At 39.1% G+C, this 18,804-nt stretch overlaps 2 protein-coding genes and 1 long non-coding RNA gene across 6 annotated transcripts; 1 reads left to right on the plus strand and 2 right to left on the minus strand.

The window, feature by feature from the left end:
* Positions 1 to 2: 2 nt before the first annotated feature.
* LOC125315424 lies at positions 3 to 17,006 on the minus strand. Its single transcript, XR_007198677.1, has 3 exons — positions 16,993 to 17,006; positions 16,211 to 16,212; positions 3 to 137 (listed from the first exon to the last, which is right to left on the minus strand). It is a non-coding gene; the product is annotated as an uncharacterized LOC125315424 (long non-coding RNA).
* Positions 296 to 998, minus strand: LOC115755551. Its single transcript, XM_030695003.1, has one exon. It carries the CDS (start codon positions 920 to 922, stop codon positions 452 to 454), a length of 471 nt encoding a protein of 156 aa, XP_030550863.1. The 5' UTR covers positions 923 to 998; the 3' UTR covers positions 296 to 451.
* Positions 8,135 to 16,733, plus strand: LOC115755509. 4 transcript variants are annotated; one of them, XR_004017127.2, is made up of 14 exons: positions 8,135 to 8,378; positions 9,903 to 9,993; positions 10,114 to 10,198; positions 10,423 to 10,492; positions 10,873 to 10,942; positions 12,697 to 12,766; positions 13,391 to 13,436; positions 13,529 to 13,778; positions 13,893 to 14,098; positions 14,196 to 14,270; positions 14,499 to 14,553; positions 15,022 to 15,082; positions 15,246 to 15,326; positions 15,811 to 15,871. XR_004017127.2 is itself a non-coding variant. In XM_030694949.2 (14 exons), exons 1-14 carry the CDS (start codon positions 8,242 to 8,244, stop codon positions 16,558 to 16,560), a joined length of 1,407 nt encoding a protein of 468 aa, XP_030550809.1. In that variant the 5' UTR covers positions 8,135 to 8,241; the 3' UTR covers positions 16,561 to 16,733. The 4 variants fall into 4 exon arrangements, 3 of the variants coding, with proteins under 3 accessions (XP_030550809.1, XP_030550823.1, XP_048136241.1); XM_030694949.2 differs by lacking the exon at positions 14,499 to 14,553 and adding an exon at positions 16,476 to 16,733 and having other exon boundaries at positions 15,811 to 15,890; XM_048280284.1 differs by lacking the exons at positions 8,135 to 8,378; positions 14,499 to 14,553 and adding exons at positions 8,625 to 8,805; positions 16,476 to 16,733 and having other exon boundaries at positions 15,811 to 15,890.
* Positions 17,007 to 18,804: the final 1,798 nt, after the last annotated feature.

Raw genomic sequence — 18,804 nt, forward strand, 5'->3', positions numbered from 1 at the left:
CACCTCTTGAATAAATTCAACTGTCATGCAAGTTAGAAAGGCTGTGAGACCTGAATAATTAAGCTCAGGGAAGAAGAAAAAGCAGATTAAAATGTTCTCTTTCTTGACTTTCTAGATACTGAGCCTTGCTGTAAGACCTGAATAATTAATCTCAGGGAAGAAGAAAAAGCAGATTTGCATAGAAATTTGAGTACGCAGTGTCCGGTTCTTTCTCTTGGACTTTCGGGACCCAGCGATCGCGTGTCCGGTTCTTTCTCCTGGACTTTCGGGATCCGGGGAGCACCGTGTCTGTGATCAATGAGGATAAAGAGTCTATGAAGAGTAACTGGAAGCATCATATGCTCTGCTTGCAAGAGTGACAAGCAAAGAGGTTGCAAAGGAAAACATAACGGTAAAACCTTTTTGCCTTTTATTTCCAAGTTCGTATAATCTACATACACAAGACGCAGATTTATTCTTTCGCGACAGAAACCAAAAAACTCCGCAAAGGACTAGCTGCCCTCGGCGACTTGGGTGGCTCCGGCAGCTGATTACCGTGGCTATCGTAATATATGGCGCCTGAAAACTCTGGTGGCCTGCATTTGTCTCCCATCAGAATTGCCTTTCGCCACAAACCCCCCTCTTCGGATCCTTCCGAGCCCTTATCATGATCTCCACCGATCTCGTACTCAGCATTGCCTTTCGTGGTGATAGCAGAAGCATTGGCCTTGTTGCTGATAGCCCCTACGAGATGCCGTGGTGATGCCAAAGGTCGTTTCCTCGCAACTCTGGTTGTGGCCGGTTCTTTCTCTTGGACTTTCGGGATCCGGCGATTGCGTTTTGCGCACAGCGCTACTAGAGCCACGACCGAGATGAACAACCCAACAAATAGCGCGATGGATTCCGGGTGCTCAATGGCCCGTGTCGAGACGGGACGCACCATTTTGTAGTGTTTCTTCCTCAAAATTGATAAAAGACAAAGTACCTTTGTGATTGGAAATTGCTGAGATCGAGGATGACCAGTACACACCCAATGTCATGAAGGACGTGGATTTTTTGTAGTTCAACCAGTAATGACCGGTGGAAGGTGGGAGGCATTTCTCAGGCCATTTTCTTAGTCTTATTCATGGCAACAACTCCAATAGAGAATTCATCAGTGGTTAAAGATGGCAAGCCGGTTTGTAATTAGGGTTGACTTTTCATCCAAGTTGCATTAGTCTGTCATAATCAATTACGGTCTAACTAAGCAAACGGAAGCTAAAATGGTTTAAAGTTACATTTGAGGAAGAGATGGAAATTAGCAGACAAAAGATGAATACATAGTTATACGTGTGTACTTAGCTTAATACGAAAGCAAGATAAAAAGATTTTAACATCGAATGCATAAGCGAGATGAAATTAAACACTAACTTGCCTTCGCCGTGCATTATCACTATCAAATTTCGAATCTCCAAAGAGTAGTTAATTGAAAATCAATACGTGCAACTCGATTCGATTTATGTGATCATCCATGTTCATTTTTTGTCACCATAAAAATTCGGACGGTTCGTACGGGATTAATGTCTAATTGATTACTCGTGGGAGATTTACGCGAATCGTTTATGTGAAGGAGGGGAAAAAAAAAAGCTTTGAAAAGTATACTTCTTCTACACTTGATCAATGCATTTAGACGAAGTGCTGTATTAAAAATGGGTGGTTGGCAAGTCTATCCCCAATGATGGGAAGAGACATGTGCTAAGCTTAATAGTAATGTAGGCCACGTCTTCGATTACTTTTTAATTTTCTTCCAAATCTTGACTTATCAATGGCCCGTTCATACAGCAATATGACTCGTTCAAACGTTCCTGCGCAACTCGCAGCTGTATCCACCGATCCTTGCGGTGGGTGACGACAACATAATTAGGGTTTGAACTATAGTTAAAGATGCCCAGTTCGCCGCTGTGGTTTAAAGAAGTGGACGCGCGTTCACCGTTCCCGAGTTTCGGGGCTGAACTTGTCGGAAAACGTAATGTGAAATGTGAAATGTGCAGAGCAAAGGCTGACTGAGCGGAGAGGGTTATGTGTCGGGTATGTGAAACGTGCAAAGCAAAGGCTGATTGTTGGAGATGACGGCGGCGACGACGGGGGTGATCATCTTCGGATGTATTCCGTAAGCGTGGATGAGTATGTTTTTGGTTCAAGGGTTCTCTTCGAGACATACGTGCACAGCGTCCTGGACCCAAATTAGGTCATTTCCCACGTCTGGAAAAGTAAAATTTTCTCCCTGGAAAGCAGCAAGTTCTTGGACATTTGCTTGGTTAGTATGTTTGGAAAATGCCTGCGTACGTTCGAAAAACATGCAGACATTAACATTTCATTATGATTATATGACAGCAAAGCTGTACAGCTGGGCCGCCGGTTCCGGCAAACCTTGGGGCGGTTTGGTTTGGTGGGTTCAGGTGAGGGTTGGTTCTTCGTGTGGATGATTCTGTAATTCTTCTTGATTGCAAGAAGAATTTCAAAATTACCATGTGTTTTGACAAAATCTTAAGCGTTTCGTAGAAAATCAAAGATTTAACAAAATATGCTATTTAAAAATAATTAATTGTAATTCTTCCAAAACTGAATGGGGGAAATCATTTTTTATTGTCCACGAAAATGTTTGAACATAAATCCATTATCGATAATTAAAATATTTTTTTAACTAAACATTCAAGTGATATAAGCGATCATTTTTAGGAAAATATTTTTCGAATTATTTATTTTCGTTGAACAAACGGCCCTTATTGTGCATAGAATTTCACTTATGATTGTGATAATAATGGTTGATGCATTTAGAAAGATTCGTGGATGCGATATGCGTAGTTTCTAGAAAGTTGGCATTAAAATAAGGGGGAAAACATATCCAACTTCTTGAATTGGAGGACTTAAAATCTGTGGCGACCTTACCTAGACGCTTGGAAAAAAATTTCCTGTGCAATTCTCTTTGCCTTTCTTTTAAGACCAGCTTTAGTTGTAATAAATAAGTAAATGAGCTCTTAGAGGCACTTTACCTATCATTTGACAGTTAATGTTTCTAGGGATGAAATAGAAAATCGACCATACCCGAAAATGCTCAAACATGAGCCTCGTTTCTCGATCCCGACACATTCTGAGCCGGGCTTTTGGGGTCTCGATGATCTTGACTTGGTTTTGAGTTGGCTTTTCCCAGCAATGTTGGGTTCGGGTTCGGGTTCGAGATGCGGTCACGTCCGAAGCTAACTTTCGTGATGGCTCGAGTTCATCGCAACCAAGAAACCCTTTACACGTCTCTTATGTATGTATCAGCAGAAGAAGTGGGGCTCTGGCTACGAGCAGATCTACTAAAGGAACTGAACTGCTTGTTCGAGCTGGGCCAGATCAGGCCCATAAGAACTCGGAGTTGAAGAACCCTTCTTGAAATTTCAAGCCAATGTCCCACGAATTTCGCAGAATACCGGGGCTCATAAAGGGTACTGAACTTCTTGTTTGGATTTCTAACATCTGCACTTCTCTGATTTCGTTGACTTCCTCTGCAAGTCAACGCCATGGTAAAGCTAAAAAAAATGCCAAAACAGAAGTCTGGAGGGTCCGCTTCGAGGAAGCTTCGGGGCTCTGTCGCCGTCCTCGTACTTTGCGACGGTAGAAGATTACGCTACTTTGGCATTTGAGAAATCGACAAACGTATGATGGATGCCGAGCCGGTACATTAAATGCATCTTGAGATAGGGAAATGCCGAGTTAATTATTGTCGCGCCAACTTCATTATCCACCGATATATCATGAACTCGGAATGAATTAACGGCAAAAAAATGTAAAGAAAAGTAAAAGTCAATTCAGACGTGCGTGTTTATAAGAGCCTGTGTGAGTTCATCATAGCCTTAAAAATTATTTATGCGAGGCGATGCAAATCGGGACATTAGGGGTTGGGGCAAAGTATTCACGGAGAGCAATCGGCACATCTATGTCGATGAACATGGAGAGGGTGGGTAGTTCCGAAACTACTCCTACCTTTAAGCGTTTTATTTTATGCGCATCTCCGGATCATTTAGATGACGGATTACGATATTGCTATAACACGTTACATTGTAATGATTAGCATATTTGGATCCATAATAATTAAGTTGTGTCGAAAATATATATTTTTCGGACAAAATATAACTTTTGCTCGATATGAAATTTTTTATTTGTGCAAGATTATGTTCACAATGTTCAACTTAACACGGGGATTCCGATAAGGGTTCTTGTAGGAATCTTTTATGCGGCAAAATTTATGTCAGTAGATCATTGTGGATTTGGTAGCTCGGACGTAATTTATCATTTATGCACTTCCAAAATTAGATTATTGACTACACATGACATGTAAATTATCAATTTAAATAAGCGGTGCCTTGAAACTTTGTCTTTAAAGTGTCTCACGTGCTAGGAAAGTTCTGCTCAAAACAATAAAATACGGGATCGGGTGCTTAATGCACATCCGCTCAACGAAAATACGAACTGCACAAATTCTTTTTTTTTTTTTTTTAAGTTCAATTTCGTCAAGAAAATTACCAAATTTTTTTAATCTATTATAATTATGTCAATTCAGTTTTTTGGTCAACTGAGTCATAAATCTTTTACAATTATGCTAATTCAATCCATTTGACAGGCCGGCGATGAAGTGGCAAAATTTTAATAATTTTTAATTTGTTAATTATTTTTATTTTTTAATATATTTTTTATCTTTTTCCTTTTTCTTTTTTGGATTAGGGCCCCCAGGAGGTTGTCGACCCCTAGGTGAGGGCTCGTGACCCTCGTCAAGCCGTGGCGAGGGTTCATGGCCGATGGCCGGCGGTCTCCTACCGTCCCTAATTAAAAAAAAAAAAGCAAAAAACAAGGCAAATTTTTTTAAAAATAAAATATTTAAAAATTTAAAAAATATTAAAATATCACTAAAAATTTGCCAAGTCAGCGCCGGCCATCCAAATAGACCGAATTAGCACAATTGCATAAGGTTTAGGACTCAATTGAAAAAAAAATTTTATGACTTAATTCGCACAATTGTAGTAGGTTTAAGAAACTTTTGATAATTTTCCCCAATTGTCTCTTTCAAGAAGTTCATTAAAGGATTATACATGACACAACCTTTAATCCTCGAGAGCACTAACTTCGGGTCAGATCTCAATTATAGCCCAAACTTTTTATTATTTTATAAAAAAAATTATGTCATGCCCCAATTCTAGCTTAATTTTTTATTAAAAAAAATTAACTTTATATCCAATCCCAACTCAGATTCAAACTTTTAGTTATCTCATAAAAAACACAAACTTTTAGCACGTGCCAAATACGGCCCCCATTCCGACCAAAAAAATATATAAAAAAAAATTCCGGCCCCCGTCAATTTTGTTTTGCCGTGTCTTTCCACGGGTATTCGACGGAAACTTATCGAAAAATCAACAAGAGTCATATTTGGGTACCAACTGTAAGTGGGAAAATTGTCAAAAAAATCCTAAACCTTTTGAATTTTTGCTAATTCGATCATAAACCTTTTAAGATTGTCAATTCAATCATAAACATTTTCACCATTTGACAATTTAGTCCTATTGACTAGAAACTACTAACGTGGACACTAGACATCTACTTAGCACCGCTGGCACCAATGTAGACTATTCATAATAACATTTTAACATTTTTTTTTCGAAATTTAATTTTTTTTACTTTCATTCTTTCTTCTTTTTTCAAATTTTTTTCCTTCATAAGCCAGCAACTCCCCCCGCCAGCGGTAGAGGCCAGCAACCACCGCTGGCCCTTGGGCGAGGGCCACTAGCCCTCGGGGGAGGCGGAGGCATACCTTGGTTGAGTGAGGCGGCGACCCCCGCCGACCCTTGCCCAAGGGCCGGTGGTGGTCGTCGGCCTCCGCCGATAGTCTTTGGCCTCTGCCAATGGCTAGGGAAGCCACTAGCCTATGAAGGAAAAAAAATAAAAATAAAAAATAAAAATAAATTTTTTAAAATATTATTATAAATTATCTACGCCAGTGCCGGTGGTGTCACGTATCAATTTCTAATCAATAGGACTAAATTGTTGCAGAAGGTGAAAATATTTGGGATTGAATTGACAAATTTAAAAAATTTATTGATTGAATTGGTACAAATACGAAAGATTTATGATTTTTTTGATAATTTTTTCAGCGTGAGCTAATGTTTTTACACGAGGAGAGAAAAATGGTTCTAGCCAGAATTGGAGGACAAGTTAAAGATAATGTTTTTTAAGGTTGGACCCTGTTTTTACTGTGTTCCATGATGGTGAATTACTTTCTCGCATTATTTAATAGTGACGTAATGATGATTGAGAGTTGATGGGTCGTTATCTTCATCATTACAATACAGTTTTTTCAATCAATCTTTCTTTCTAGTGTCAGCTATCTACCTAATCCATAATTCTATTTGGCACAAATATCGTAAGCTACATATATATATATATATATATATATATATATATATATTTTTGGTCTAACTTTTGTGTCTTGTTAGTTTGGAACAATCATTAGCAAACGGACTAATTTACTTACCATTCTCTTTGGGGGTCCTCTTGAGTTAGGTAAATTGGACATAGTCCAATCAACCCAATTAACAGGATAAATGCATTTGTTCCAAAGCACAATAAAGCATTAGAACTTTCGATTACTGCAATAAAAACGTTTAACTTACTTTGTTAACTATGTTTGTTTTGTTAGGAAAATCTTGTTCGTCCGATTTCAATCATCTCTTTCCCGAATGATCATTATAACCGATTAAACTTATATATGTCAAATGACGTGTATATGTGTACATGATCGCGAGTTTCGAATCTTTCTCTCGATTCACTTTTAAGTTTTATCGTGGTTGTTGTGACGCTTATTTAGCACTATGTTAAGAAGAATTCCCGAATCACAGTAGAGTGCGTGCTCTCCATTTTTTAACAAAGTTGCTTGATTTCGTGCTCGAGTCAATTGTATAATTACGCGAATCTATACTTGTCCAAAATGTTCACACACCAATCTCTTTTTAACTTTTTCATTCTTTTCATGCACGGCAACTTTTGTTGGGATATTGAACGTTTCTTTTCTTGAAGTATCAATTCGATATACAGCTTTTTTCATGTTGTTGCGAGGGTCCGCTTTAACCGTTCTAATGAGGTAAGAAGACTTCGTTTACATACGTGAAGTGTGAAAGAAAAAAAAGAGTCCCGAAAGAATCGAATTCAACATCTTCTACTTCGATATCATGTGAAATTTTATGGAACAGCGATTGAGAAGAAGGCATGACCTGATATATACGGTAATATGCTTTAACTTGGACTTTTAATCAAGCGAAACGAAAGATCGGAAGGGATTGCAATATAAATAAGATCATATTTTCTACAATGTTTGAGCGTGGTAAAAAAAATTACTCGATTTGATACTTCTTGTGCGTAAACTTTTGAGTTTTGGAAAAGATGAAAATATCATTAATTTTTCGAGTTATGGACTGATTACTAAAGTCTGCTGGGTCCCATCCACGTCCCCGTGCCACGGTGCGAAACAGCAGAGCGGATAAGAAAAAGAACGAAAGTCGGATGCATTGCTTCCTCCCTCGCGAGTGGGGGGCCGGCGGTGGGTCCCATCAGCAAAAAGACGCTGTGGAACGGTGGTGGCCCACTAATCCGAAAACAAACCCCCGCCCCCAAACCAATCAAACAACCGATCGATGCCGGCGCCACGTGTACCACCGAGGCCTCCAGCTCATCATCTCGGTAGCTTTTTCTTATCAGATCGCTGTTTTCTCTTTTTTTTTTATGGGCCATTTTCATTTTTCTAAGAACAAAAAAAAAAATAAAAAAATTCCAGCGACATCTGTTTTATATACGCGACAAAAGGACCTTATAACGTAACGCTTCATCTTACGAGTGAAGTCTCATCTTTCCATGTCTCGAGTCGAAAAGATCGAGCATGGTACGACGCGAAAAGAAAGAGCAATTCATGTCGTTTTCGGTATTACGCAGTAATTGCCCAAATCCTCTCCAAAAGTTTTTTTTTTTTTTTTTGCTGTCGTTTTGGACAAAGTGGGTGTCGTAGTGCAGTATGCAATGATGTTCCACACTATCAAAAGAGTCGGACTATTTTTTTTTTTTTTTAAAGGAGAGGGCAAAAAGACAAAAGGGTCTTCGGTTGTCTTCCCTCTTGGATTCTCCGACTAAAATCCTCGCTCCCCTCTTGTTCAGTTGTCATCTCTCTCGGCTCTGTGTATCGGCGACTGTGGCTCAGGCATGTACACCGACACGAGAGTGATGAGCTGGGGGCGAGTTGCCAAGTCTGTGCAGGCTCTGGTGGCGCACGCTCTGCTCTTCTCCTTCGTCCTCCTCTTCCTTCTCAAGCTCGACCACTCCGTCCGGTGTCGCTGGTGGTCTGTCTCTCTCTCTCTCTCTGAATCATTTTCATTCTCTCTTCTTTCTTTGCTTTTTCTGTTTGGGTCGCTAACGAGGAAAATTTAGAATTTTACTTGACAACCACCACGAGGGTCCACCATTTCCCTGTCCTTCGTTGCTTGCATTTTACGGGATAGAAAGCCCAAGAATTATTTTGCTCATCTCTCTCTATGACAAATTTGTTTTTCTTCTTTTTTTTTTTTGGGGGCGGGGGGGGCTTGGTTCTCGTAAGTTTCGTCGAATTGGCGGCGTTGCCTTTTTCTGGGTCTGCGGATGAAATCCTGATCCATTTCCTGTTCTCGTTGCTTGCATTAGTTCTGTTGGCTATCGATTTTAGAATGTTTAAGGTGATGTAGATGCGGTTGTTGGTGTCTTTTGGAGGCTTCCTTGGTTGGGTTTATTCAGGTGCTGTGTTTATCATTGTCATTCATTGTCTTAGATTTTGCTCTATCATATGCTTGTGTAATTTTCCCTGTAATTGGTGACCCTGTTCTTTGTTTTTGTACTGAAGAATTTTGCAAGAGAGATTGATGTCGGTAGACATTGGTTGTATTCTGCCCTTGGGCGGGCATGGTTCCAGCACAAATCAAGTGCCACATTTGGAATGAATGATTCTGCTTGGTAAAATATGATTCACGTTGGGGCAATCGTGAAACAGCCAGCAACACCGAGGACTAGCTTGAGTGTAATTTGTTTCCATAGGACCTTTCATGGACAATGAAATTTTTAAGCGAGTTGTTGCATTTGCCAACTTAAAAGAATTTGAAGTATTTGTCCAACCAAAGAAATTGAATGGGCTCATAATCTGTCAAATGTTGGTCTGATGGCTATGTAGCCACCGGATTCCCTAGAAGTGGAAAGCACAGAGTAAGCTATCGAAAATGGATGAATCAGGTCTCAAGGAAAGAAAAGACTGAATCACGTAAATAATCAAGAAGTCATAACTTGTATGATGCAGTATTTGGAAACATTATAAAGGCAAATAAAAGCTAACAGATCAATTAGCCTGAATTCAAGGTTTTTGCCTGAGATGTGCCCGTGCGTTAGGAGAAAGGGCCAGTCAATCCCATTTTAGGAGTGGTCCACATGCTTCTATGTAGCTTAAAAGTGAGCAAAAGCACGGCTTTGGCTATAACCTCCTGGTCTGCAGAGCGTTAGGAGATTAGTCGGTCATCTTGTATAGGCCTTTAGCGCCAATCGAGAATAAACAAAGCCTTAGAGTTCCATCTTGGTTTTAAGTTAAGAAGTCAAATTTTTCTTGTTCCGGATGCCATATCTCAACTTTGTCCCCTATTGCTTGTGGTTGAAGCTTCTGTTGGCTTTATTGACACATTCTTATGTAATAGCTCGAGCACTCGGATTCTTAGCAATGCTAATCATTCCTTCACAATCAATTTAATCACTGGTTCTAGTTATGGATACATACCCCTACAATTTGCTCCCTCTTCTACTCCAAATGCAAGATCATTAAATAGTTTTTCTTGTTGATCATTGTCCTGCAGGATCATTTTTGCCCCTCTATGGCTATTTCATGCTGTTGTAGCACGTGGCAGATTCTCCTTACCGGCACCAGCCTTGCCTCATGATCGTCATGTATGACACGTCTTGTGCATTAAATCTTACATGGACATTTTCTTTTGAGTAGTGTCTCAAATCTCATGAGTCCTACAAGCATGAACATATTCTGACTTCACATCTTATTTATTTGAACAGTGGGCACCGTATCATGCTATCATGGCGACCCCCTTGTTTGTATCTTTTGAATTGCTTCTGTGTCTATATCTCGACAGGACCTATGGTATGCAGGAAACTCCATTAGCTGAATATTTTATTTTGTTCACCGTTAGGAAAATAATTAGTTTTTCATGGTCTTGCATGTTGTTCTAGATGGAAACTGTTTGAATGAGTCATTGCACCCGTCTCATTTTTTCTTGTTACCAGACATTAGTTCGTCTAACTTTATCGATTTATATATCTTAGAAGACCGACCGACATGTTCTGTAAACTTGAAATGTGCTACAGTTGTGGACTTGAAGATTCTCTTTCTTCCCATACTGGCCTTTGAGATTGCAGTCTTGGTTGATAACATCAGGTACTTTTCTTCTAATTGATAATTCTTTTTGTTGACAAATGTCAAAGATTATTAAACGTGGTCTTACTTCAGATTGAAAATTTGCATATCCAATGGCTGGCTGAATTGCTCGTTTAGCCCCTGGATTAAGTTAGAGTTCTTACAAATCACACAGGCACGTTCTTATAAGAGTTACATTTTCAAATACTGTCAGGTCATGCAAAACTATTTTCTAGTTCTTTCAGGTGCTTTCAAATAAATATCATTTTTTTTATCATGCTTTTAAAAGTATATGAAGAAGTGCATACCTGAGTGTCTCGAGAAAATCTTTGATCATGGATCCTGGAATTGGTTAATATGGCACTTGCGTTCAAGGTTTAACCATCAGCAGTTTGATGCAGGATGTGCAGGGCCTTAATGCCAGGAGATGATGAAAGCCTGACTGATGATGCAATATGGGCCACCCTTCCTGTAAGTCTGTAACTCTTTCATTTTTGACATCACAATGCTTGGGGAAAGGTTCCCCATCGATTGCTATTTTTCTTATGCTTCTAGAGTAGCTTCTATGTGATGTTCTTATTCTTAGAGCTCCTGACAAACCATAAATGAGCTGTCTCTTTAAGGTATTTTTGGGGTATAGATCTGCTCAATCAGCTCATTTATGTTGGCTGTCAAGCATAATGGGAAGATACTTTAATTTTGTCTTAGTGGACTTGGGATGTCGATGCTATTTTTTGATTGTTTCACTGGACGGGTGGCTCATTATTTTTCGTGGTTGAGGGAACAAACCTTTTTGATACACCTAAAAAAATAGAGGAAAGATTGGACAATGTGAGAACTGGGGGTGGCAAAGGTTGATTGGAGCTCATGGTTTAAGCATATACATACAAATAATCATCTTACTTTGTTCTGTATAAGTAGACAGTTAGTTCCAACTAAGAGATGCTTAATGATTAGATAAGTTCATGGTTTAGGAAAGTTCTATTTTACTGCTTGTATTTTCTTTTGTTGTTCTCTATTATCAGCAGCAAAAATTTCCTCCAATACATGTAAACCTTCTCTATTCATTCTATCCTTGTAATGTTGACCCACATTTTTTAATTATGATATGATAGAAAATATCCCTCTCGAATGTGTTTTACTATAAAATCCATCTGGACATCTCCTACTACCTGAGGAGCGGACACCACGAAACTTTTTCCAGAAAGCTGGCATTAGTTGGATATATGGAGGCTTCGCATGTTCCCTATGCTTGTGAGATTCATCTAAGATTTATGTCACTCCTACTCCTTTCAGCTAATTAAGGTGTCCAAAGGACGAATACCAGATCTGCTCTGTTTTGTGCTTTACTTTCCTAAACGGGGTGTTTTGAAAATCAGACTGCACTAGCCGGTTCAACTGAAACCACCAATAGATCTGTTCCCTTTGAACTTTGACTTAAGCGTAATAGGGATAAACGGAGGTCTTAAATGGCTTCACCTGTCAAAGAAGGGGAGGAGAGGGTCTGCTAGGGGGTGAGGAGCATGAGGGTTCTCTCATGGTCTTGTGCTTAATCAGGGTTTTATGTTGACGAGAAAAGTCATTAAAAAGGAAGTCTTCTCAAGTTTAGAACTAGGGAGTAGATTCTTAAAAATTAATCGTCTTCTGCTGAGCTATAATTTAGTCTGGGTCGAAGTTTTGCTGAGTGATTATTGAACTGGTTCAGCCAGTTGAACTATGGACCTGCGAGTTTACAACTTCATAGTTCCTTGACAGATACTTGTGTGCAAAATGACGGTTCAGAAACGCGTGCTAGATTGACTATTGAAGCTAGATGTGTGCAACATGATGTGGATTTATTTTCTTTAGTATCTAGCCTGTTTGAACTGAGTCACGTGAGGATGTACTATTTGGATATTCTTAAGATTACCTTTGATTGACCGTGCTAATTTTGTTTGCGTGACTGAAAGATGGAGGATGCAATCTTAGTTTTGTTCTAACTCTGTTAATGTAGTCTGTTAGTTTCCCCTCCCTTTTGTCCTAGTCCTGCCGAAGTCGTACTTTTTCCTTGACTTGCTTTCTCAATCTTTTGTATTTGATTTATGAAGAACTCCTATTATTGATAATGGGACATGTGTCTCTTGATAGTTTATGCCTCATTAAGCATTTATTTACCACTTTAGTGATGTATCATCTTTCAACCAGTAGTATATGCAAATTGCTTTTCTGATATTTTTTGCTTGTAGCACTTCTGGGTTGCAATATCTATGGTCTTCTGCATTGCTGCAACGACATTTACTCTTCTAAAGCTATGTGGTAATTGGCTTATTTCTCTGCATAGGAACAACTTATGTCCTTGTACAATTGGTCTGAAGTGATTAAAGTTCATAAGAATTCAAGCCAATGTATATATGATTTTTTAGTGCTGATGTTTCTCCAGCCTATTTCATTGACATGGGACAATCCTTCTTTGAATATTATAACGTGTCTTGATTATGTTACGGGAGGTGTTCCCCTATAGTGGCAATGAGTTTGATTTCCAATGAAGGCTATTATTGCTTGCCCCAATGAAGCCCCAATTTTTTTTAATCCCTTATCGGATTTTACTGGCCATTAACTATTTTGTTATGTTTGGCTTTTCGTTTGCTAAATTACGGGAACAGTTTTCATTTGACCGATGTGAGTTGGTTTTGGGACTATGCACGAAGCCTAATCCCACGGAAAAAAGTTATAGCTACTAAGACTACATACCGATAACTCTTCTGCTCAAAATGTATGACCTGCCTATGTTAGTCATCGTCAGCTTATGGGGATCTAGAATCTATATCGCATAGCAGTACGTCCTTGGAGGATTTTATGCTACAAATTGACATGCTTTAGAATTAAGTATCTAAGAGTGCTTTCCAATGTTTAATTGGACGCATTGCCAACTTCATGCAGGTGATGTTATGGGCCTAACTTGGTGGGATCTGTTTATAAATTACGGGTAGAGTTCAGTTAGTTTAGCACTGTAATTGACAATGTCTCCTTTTCAAGTCCCTGTGCCTGTTAAAGTTGATGCTGGGACTCCTTCCACAGAATTGCGGAATGCTTTGCCTTCCTTGTTTGCACGAAGTGGGATAATCCAGCTATTCATGGGCGTTCTTACATAAGAGAACCGGGTCCATCCTCGATGGCTATCAGATATATTGACTGGGACAGACAGTTAATAGTTTCTTCAGAAGAAGATCAAAATTTCAGAATGTGCGGCAGCTTGCAAGACATAGGAGGTCACATTATGAAAATTCCCATAGTTGTCTTCCAGATCCTTCTGATCATGCGTTTGGAGGTACGCCATTACATTTGGAGAAGCTCTCAGCTATTTGATATGATACAATATTGTTCTTATTTGTCAGTTGCTAGGTGCTGTGCACGTACTAACTCACTTTCTCTTATTTTGTAGGGAACACCTCGTAGTGCTAAGCAAATCCCTCTTCCAGTTGTTTTTACTCCTCTTCTTCTGGTGCAAGGAGCTGGACTCTTGTTTGCTGCATATGGATCGATAGAAAATATTGTCTTCATGTTGCACAGTGGGGCTTGTTCCAGCAATTATTTCCTGATCTCATCAAAAATTCGTGATTGCTTTGGATTTTTGCATCATGGGTCAAGGTAATTTTGAAGTTTTGAAAGTATTAGAACCTAATTTATTCGAATCAAATATGCATCTTCCTAAACTTGATTGACATGGGTTCAATGATGTTTCCAGGTTGTTAGGTTGGTGGTCCATAGATGAAGCCAGCCAGCAGGAACGAGCTAGACTTTTCTGCAGTGGCTCTTCTGGGTGTGTATTCCTATTCCATGCAGTCTGTTATCTCTAATGTTCTTTCTCTTATTTGTTGTTGTGGACAGAGTGAGTGTTGGTTTGTGACATTTTTGTTGCACTGACAGTCACTGTTATCATCATTGTGTGTAGTAGTAAATGCTTACAGCATGGCAGTTCCAGAAGCACCTTTAATATGGTTAGATGGACTGATTCCTGACATATAGAACTCCTTTTGCTGTGATTTAGATTATTTACCTTTGGCTTGGATTCTGCAAATTATTGCAAAGATGCTCTTGCTCTTGTAAGTTCAACTTCTCATGGACTCACACAGGTGCTATATTGTTGTGTCTTCACACAAGTTCTAGGTTGGCATTCCAAGAAACCCCTCTGTGTCTTCATTTTCAGGCTCTGAGAGTGAGGGTCATCCTAGTTGATGGCTAATAAATCTATATTTGTCTTTGCTAGCAAAGCATATTTAAGAGGAAGAAATGCCTCGAATTGTATTGACACCTTTTGCTTTCCTTTTTCTGTTGTTTCCCTCATTCATTGCCTGAACTTTTTCTCGTGTATAGGTAGGTAAGAACAAACATTCAAGCATGCAGGCCACCACAGCCACTTGCATGTGAACCTCAAAAAACATACATGAATGTGCACCACAACGAAAGCAAGCTTGTTTGCACATTCATGCTGACTTTGCCCCACCCCTGTCCTCCACCCTTCTCCTCCTGGAATAATCTTCTAAGTGTTATTCTTTCCATTTCTGGTTCAGCTACAATACCTTTTCGCCTGATGTTGTGAAGAAGTTGCCTAAGTCAGATCTCGTTGAGGAGGTAAGAAGAATCTGTTTTCTATGTGATGTAGTCTTGCCTGTATCTCGTCTTTGTTTTTCAGTTGTACTAAGGTTCTATGATCCTATATGCTACTTTAATAGAATAATATTAACTTGTGTGCAGCTCTTTTACTTTTCCGTATTTAAAATTCTGTTGACTTCAGATATGGAGATTACAAGCTGCACTGAGTGAGCAGACAGAAGTAACAAAAAGCAGCCAGCAAGAGTATGAGAGACTTCAAAATGTATGTTTTTAGCACCTAGGATGCTTGAGTTTTGTTTTTTGAGGCTTTCACTTGGGGATCAGATGATTGTGTTTTCCATCCAATACTTTATGGTCCAAATTGATGTTGCCGTCTTCATTGGCAGCGCATTTCTGAATATGTTCTATGCAAGTGTTAGGTACCAACGATGCTACAGAATGTAGCATAAACGAAGTCGATAAATCAATAGAAGTGGAAAAAACTGAGTTTCACTCATCTAGCTAGTGTCTAACCTTGAACGAGCCGTGGTCTCTCTAGAATTAAGTGATTCTCTTCTGTTTTCGATTCTGCTGCCGATCACTAGGCTCTATGATCAAATTGAAAAGTTGTTTGTCAAATGATTGGAGTTGATGTTCCACATGTAAGATGCTATATTTTTTTCCTTTCCAAATGCCTGAGATGTATCTTGTTTGAGATATTCTGGATATACTCACACTTCCACTAATGGAGATGGTGAGTTTTGTAGGAAAAGATCCTCTGTAGAGTTTGCTTCGAAGAGCAAATCAACGTGGTCATGCTTCCTTGCCGGCATCACGCCCTCTGCAGGTATTTGCTCTTATCAGTCCTCTGTTAGTCGTTATATACCAGAGCTTCTAACTGGCAGGCTAGGGAATGAAATGTAAATCAGGGTCAGAGAGAGATGAGTTGGAGGTTTTGGTTTAGAATGTGAGATATGTGCATGGAAGTTCAGAAGAATCTGAAGACGGATATATATGGTTTGATATCTCCTTGGCTCTTAATCTATTACTCAAAATGACTTCTCCAGCTCTTTAAAATCTCCTGTTCTGCTCTGGATCTTTATTTCCTCGTCTCTCAATCAAATATATGATCTATCCACCTTCAGATTCTTCTCATTTGAAGTGAACTCCTCGGACATTAAGAATGCATGCGAGGTTCGTGTGGTTTATAACCCCAACCCTACAGTTCTAAAAATCGGCTAGGCTTTAATAACTGGCATGTTGTGATTTGCAAACCCACGTTCCAACGATCGCGTGTCCTTCAGTGTGTTTTCAAGTGGAAAAGAAGATTAGAAAAAAAACCTCGGAGTAAATCTTGTGTTTACACCCGAGCAACCAGGGATGAGTGCGCCTTTCCCGCGTTGTAACCCTTCCTTGCTGTCATGCTTTGCAGGTCTTGCTGCAACAAGTGTAAGAAGTGTCCCATCTGCCGCGTCTTCATCGAAGGGAGGTTGCCTGTGGCTGTACATGAAGTATAGATTTTCACATCCGTCAACAGACTGGACAATACCAACATTCATTCCCCCTCGCGCTTGTGATTTTAACGGAACAAGCGCGATTACGTTGCACTGTAGTCCAGCTCGAAAATTAAAAAGAAAATGTAAATATACACCGGATGAATTGCGACAATCATTCTGGACAGGGCGGTACATTCTGGGTTTTCCTTCAGTCAGGTAGATTTTGCGTTTCCTGTTCGTAGTCCCTAGTCATCTCCGGTTAGTCAATGAAGTAAAAGGCCTGCTGAAGATGGTGCAATTCTAGCCCTAAAGGCAGAGATTAGTGGGCTAAATTGTGTGATTTTATGATCTAGTTAGGTGGTATATAGGGTTAAATTTAGGTGAAGTTGTACAGCTCTACATAAAGGAGGGGCGCCAACACCGTGATTAATTTCTTAATTCGGGAGGTAAGACGCTTGAATTGAGGGAAATAGGCGCTTAAACTGGGGTTTGATTTGGTGGAATGTTTGGTTCTTGGTTTTAATTTAGGCTTGCGCCATTTTCACTCTTTATTGGCTCCTGACACTTCCTGTCACATTGAATTGACTATATTACCTCTCGTGAATCTCACTTTTGGTCGACCAAAAAAAAAAAATCTCACTTTTGATTTTTAGATTATTTCTTACCTTTTTTCTTATTTTTTTATTTAATAAAAGAAAATTTTACTCACCTCCCTCTCAAATAACTTTTTTTTTTCATCCTACCCCATTTCTTCCACACCCATTACAATTCAACGTTTCCTTCTTGTTTGTCTTTTTTTGAACTTATTCTCCATTATTATAATCTAAGCAAGCACTAATTATATATCACAATAAAGAAATGTTAGTTTTATCTACAAGTTGTTTACTTCATTTTCTTGTATTATCCTCAAGGTTGTGAATTTTTTGACTTCGACTCTTTGTATAAATTTATGAAAATTTACTCAAAGGTTGAATATTGTGATTGATGTATGCATTATACATAATTTACTCAAAGTGTATCTTCTTAGTTGTGCTTAAATTATTTTTTGAATAATTGTTTCTTAGAACAAAAAAGAAAGAAATATACAACTCATTAAGAAAATAACTATTTTTTTTTTCAGAAACACAATAATTAGTTTTGTTTACAGAACATAATAATTAATTAGCTATTTACTAAATAAATTATTTTTTGCAAAAGAGGGACTACAATTTTCTTCCAAATGGAGAAAGAAAAGCAAAAAATCGAAAAAGGAGGCAAGCACTAGCATTAAATCAATAGTAGATCTCAAATTTAGCCTCAATAAATATTGTTTGAGAAGAGCATGGGTGGTCTTGTCGAAACAAAAGAAATGGAAGAAAAAAAAGTAAGAAAAAAATTATTAAATCTAGAATGAGATCCATTAGGGGTAATGTAGTCGATTTAAAGTGAAAAGGGGTGTCAAAAGGCAATAAAAAAGTGGAAACAACGTGAGCTATAATTTATTAGTTTATTTAGATTTAAGAATGTGATTGCATGTTAGTGCCGATTGTCGAATTTCTCGGATCCCTTTTGCGGTTAGGTGGAGACATTAACAGGAGATAGAGAAGTAAGATTCTAATTGACAAAGATTTTAAAATTGACTCCATTGCTCCTTAATCAGAACATAGCATTCCAATAAATTCAGATCACATGAACCAGCTAAAGTTGCAGACAATATTTATTGAACACTTCCTTCACGGGACACTGTACGAGGTCAATTGCAATTTCTATTCCACCTAAATCGGGAATCCTAGAGGGCGAGGCCTTGACCCCTAGAACAAGATTATGAACACATCGCTGCAGTTGCAATGGCCTCCATCACGGGATTCTGCTCGGCGACTTCTCTTTTGGGATTGACTTTCTTGCCCATTTTTGGCGGTGAATTTACCGAAGCACTCGTCGAGCATGCGGAAGGGTTCTTCTAGGTAGAGACTGCTCACTTCGACATGGTTGTTGCCGTCGACCGAGAAGTTAAATTGACAGCCTTTAATGAAAATTTCATGATTCAACGAGGCGACAATGCTCCAGGGTATGCAATTCTCTGCATCAAAGCAAGTTAGTAAGGCCCTTTTTACTATCTAACGTTTCACTTAAGGAATTGAAATCCCCTAATTGCACTTTTGGCGCCTTTTTAACTCGGAGTAAGTTTGTAGCCGGGGCGACAGACAAGAGGTCATCTTCGACTTGTTAAGTGCCCTATCGTCGTCCACTGTCTTCAAGGTGAACATCCCGATGTCAATCCCGGCG

The sequence above is a fragment of the Rhodamnia argentea genome, chromosome 6, assembly GCF_020921035.1.
Source record: "Rhodamnia argentea isolate NSW1041297 chromosome 6, ASM2092103v1, whole genome shotgun sequence".
Lineage (NCBI taxonomy): Eukaryota > Viridiplantae > Streptophyta > Magnoliopsida > Myrtales > Myrtaceae > Rhodamnia > Rhodamnia argentea.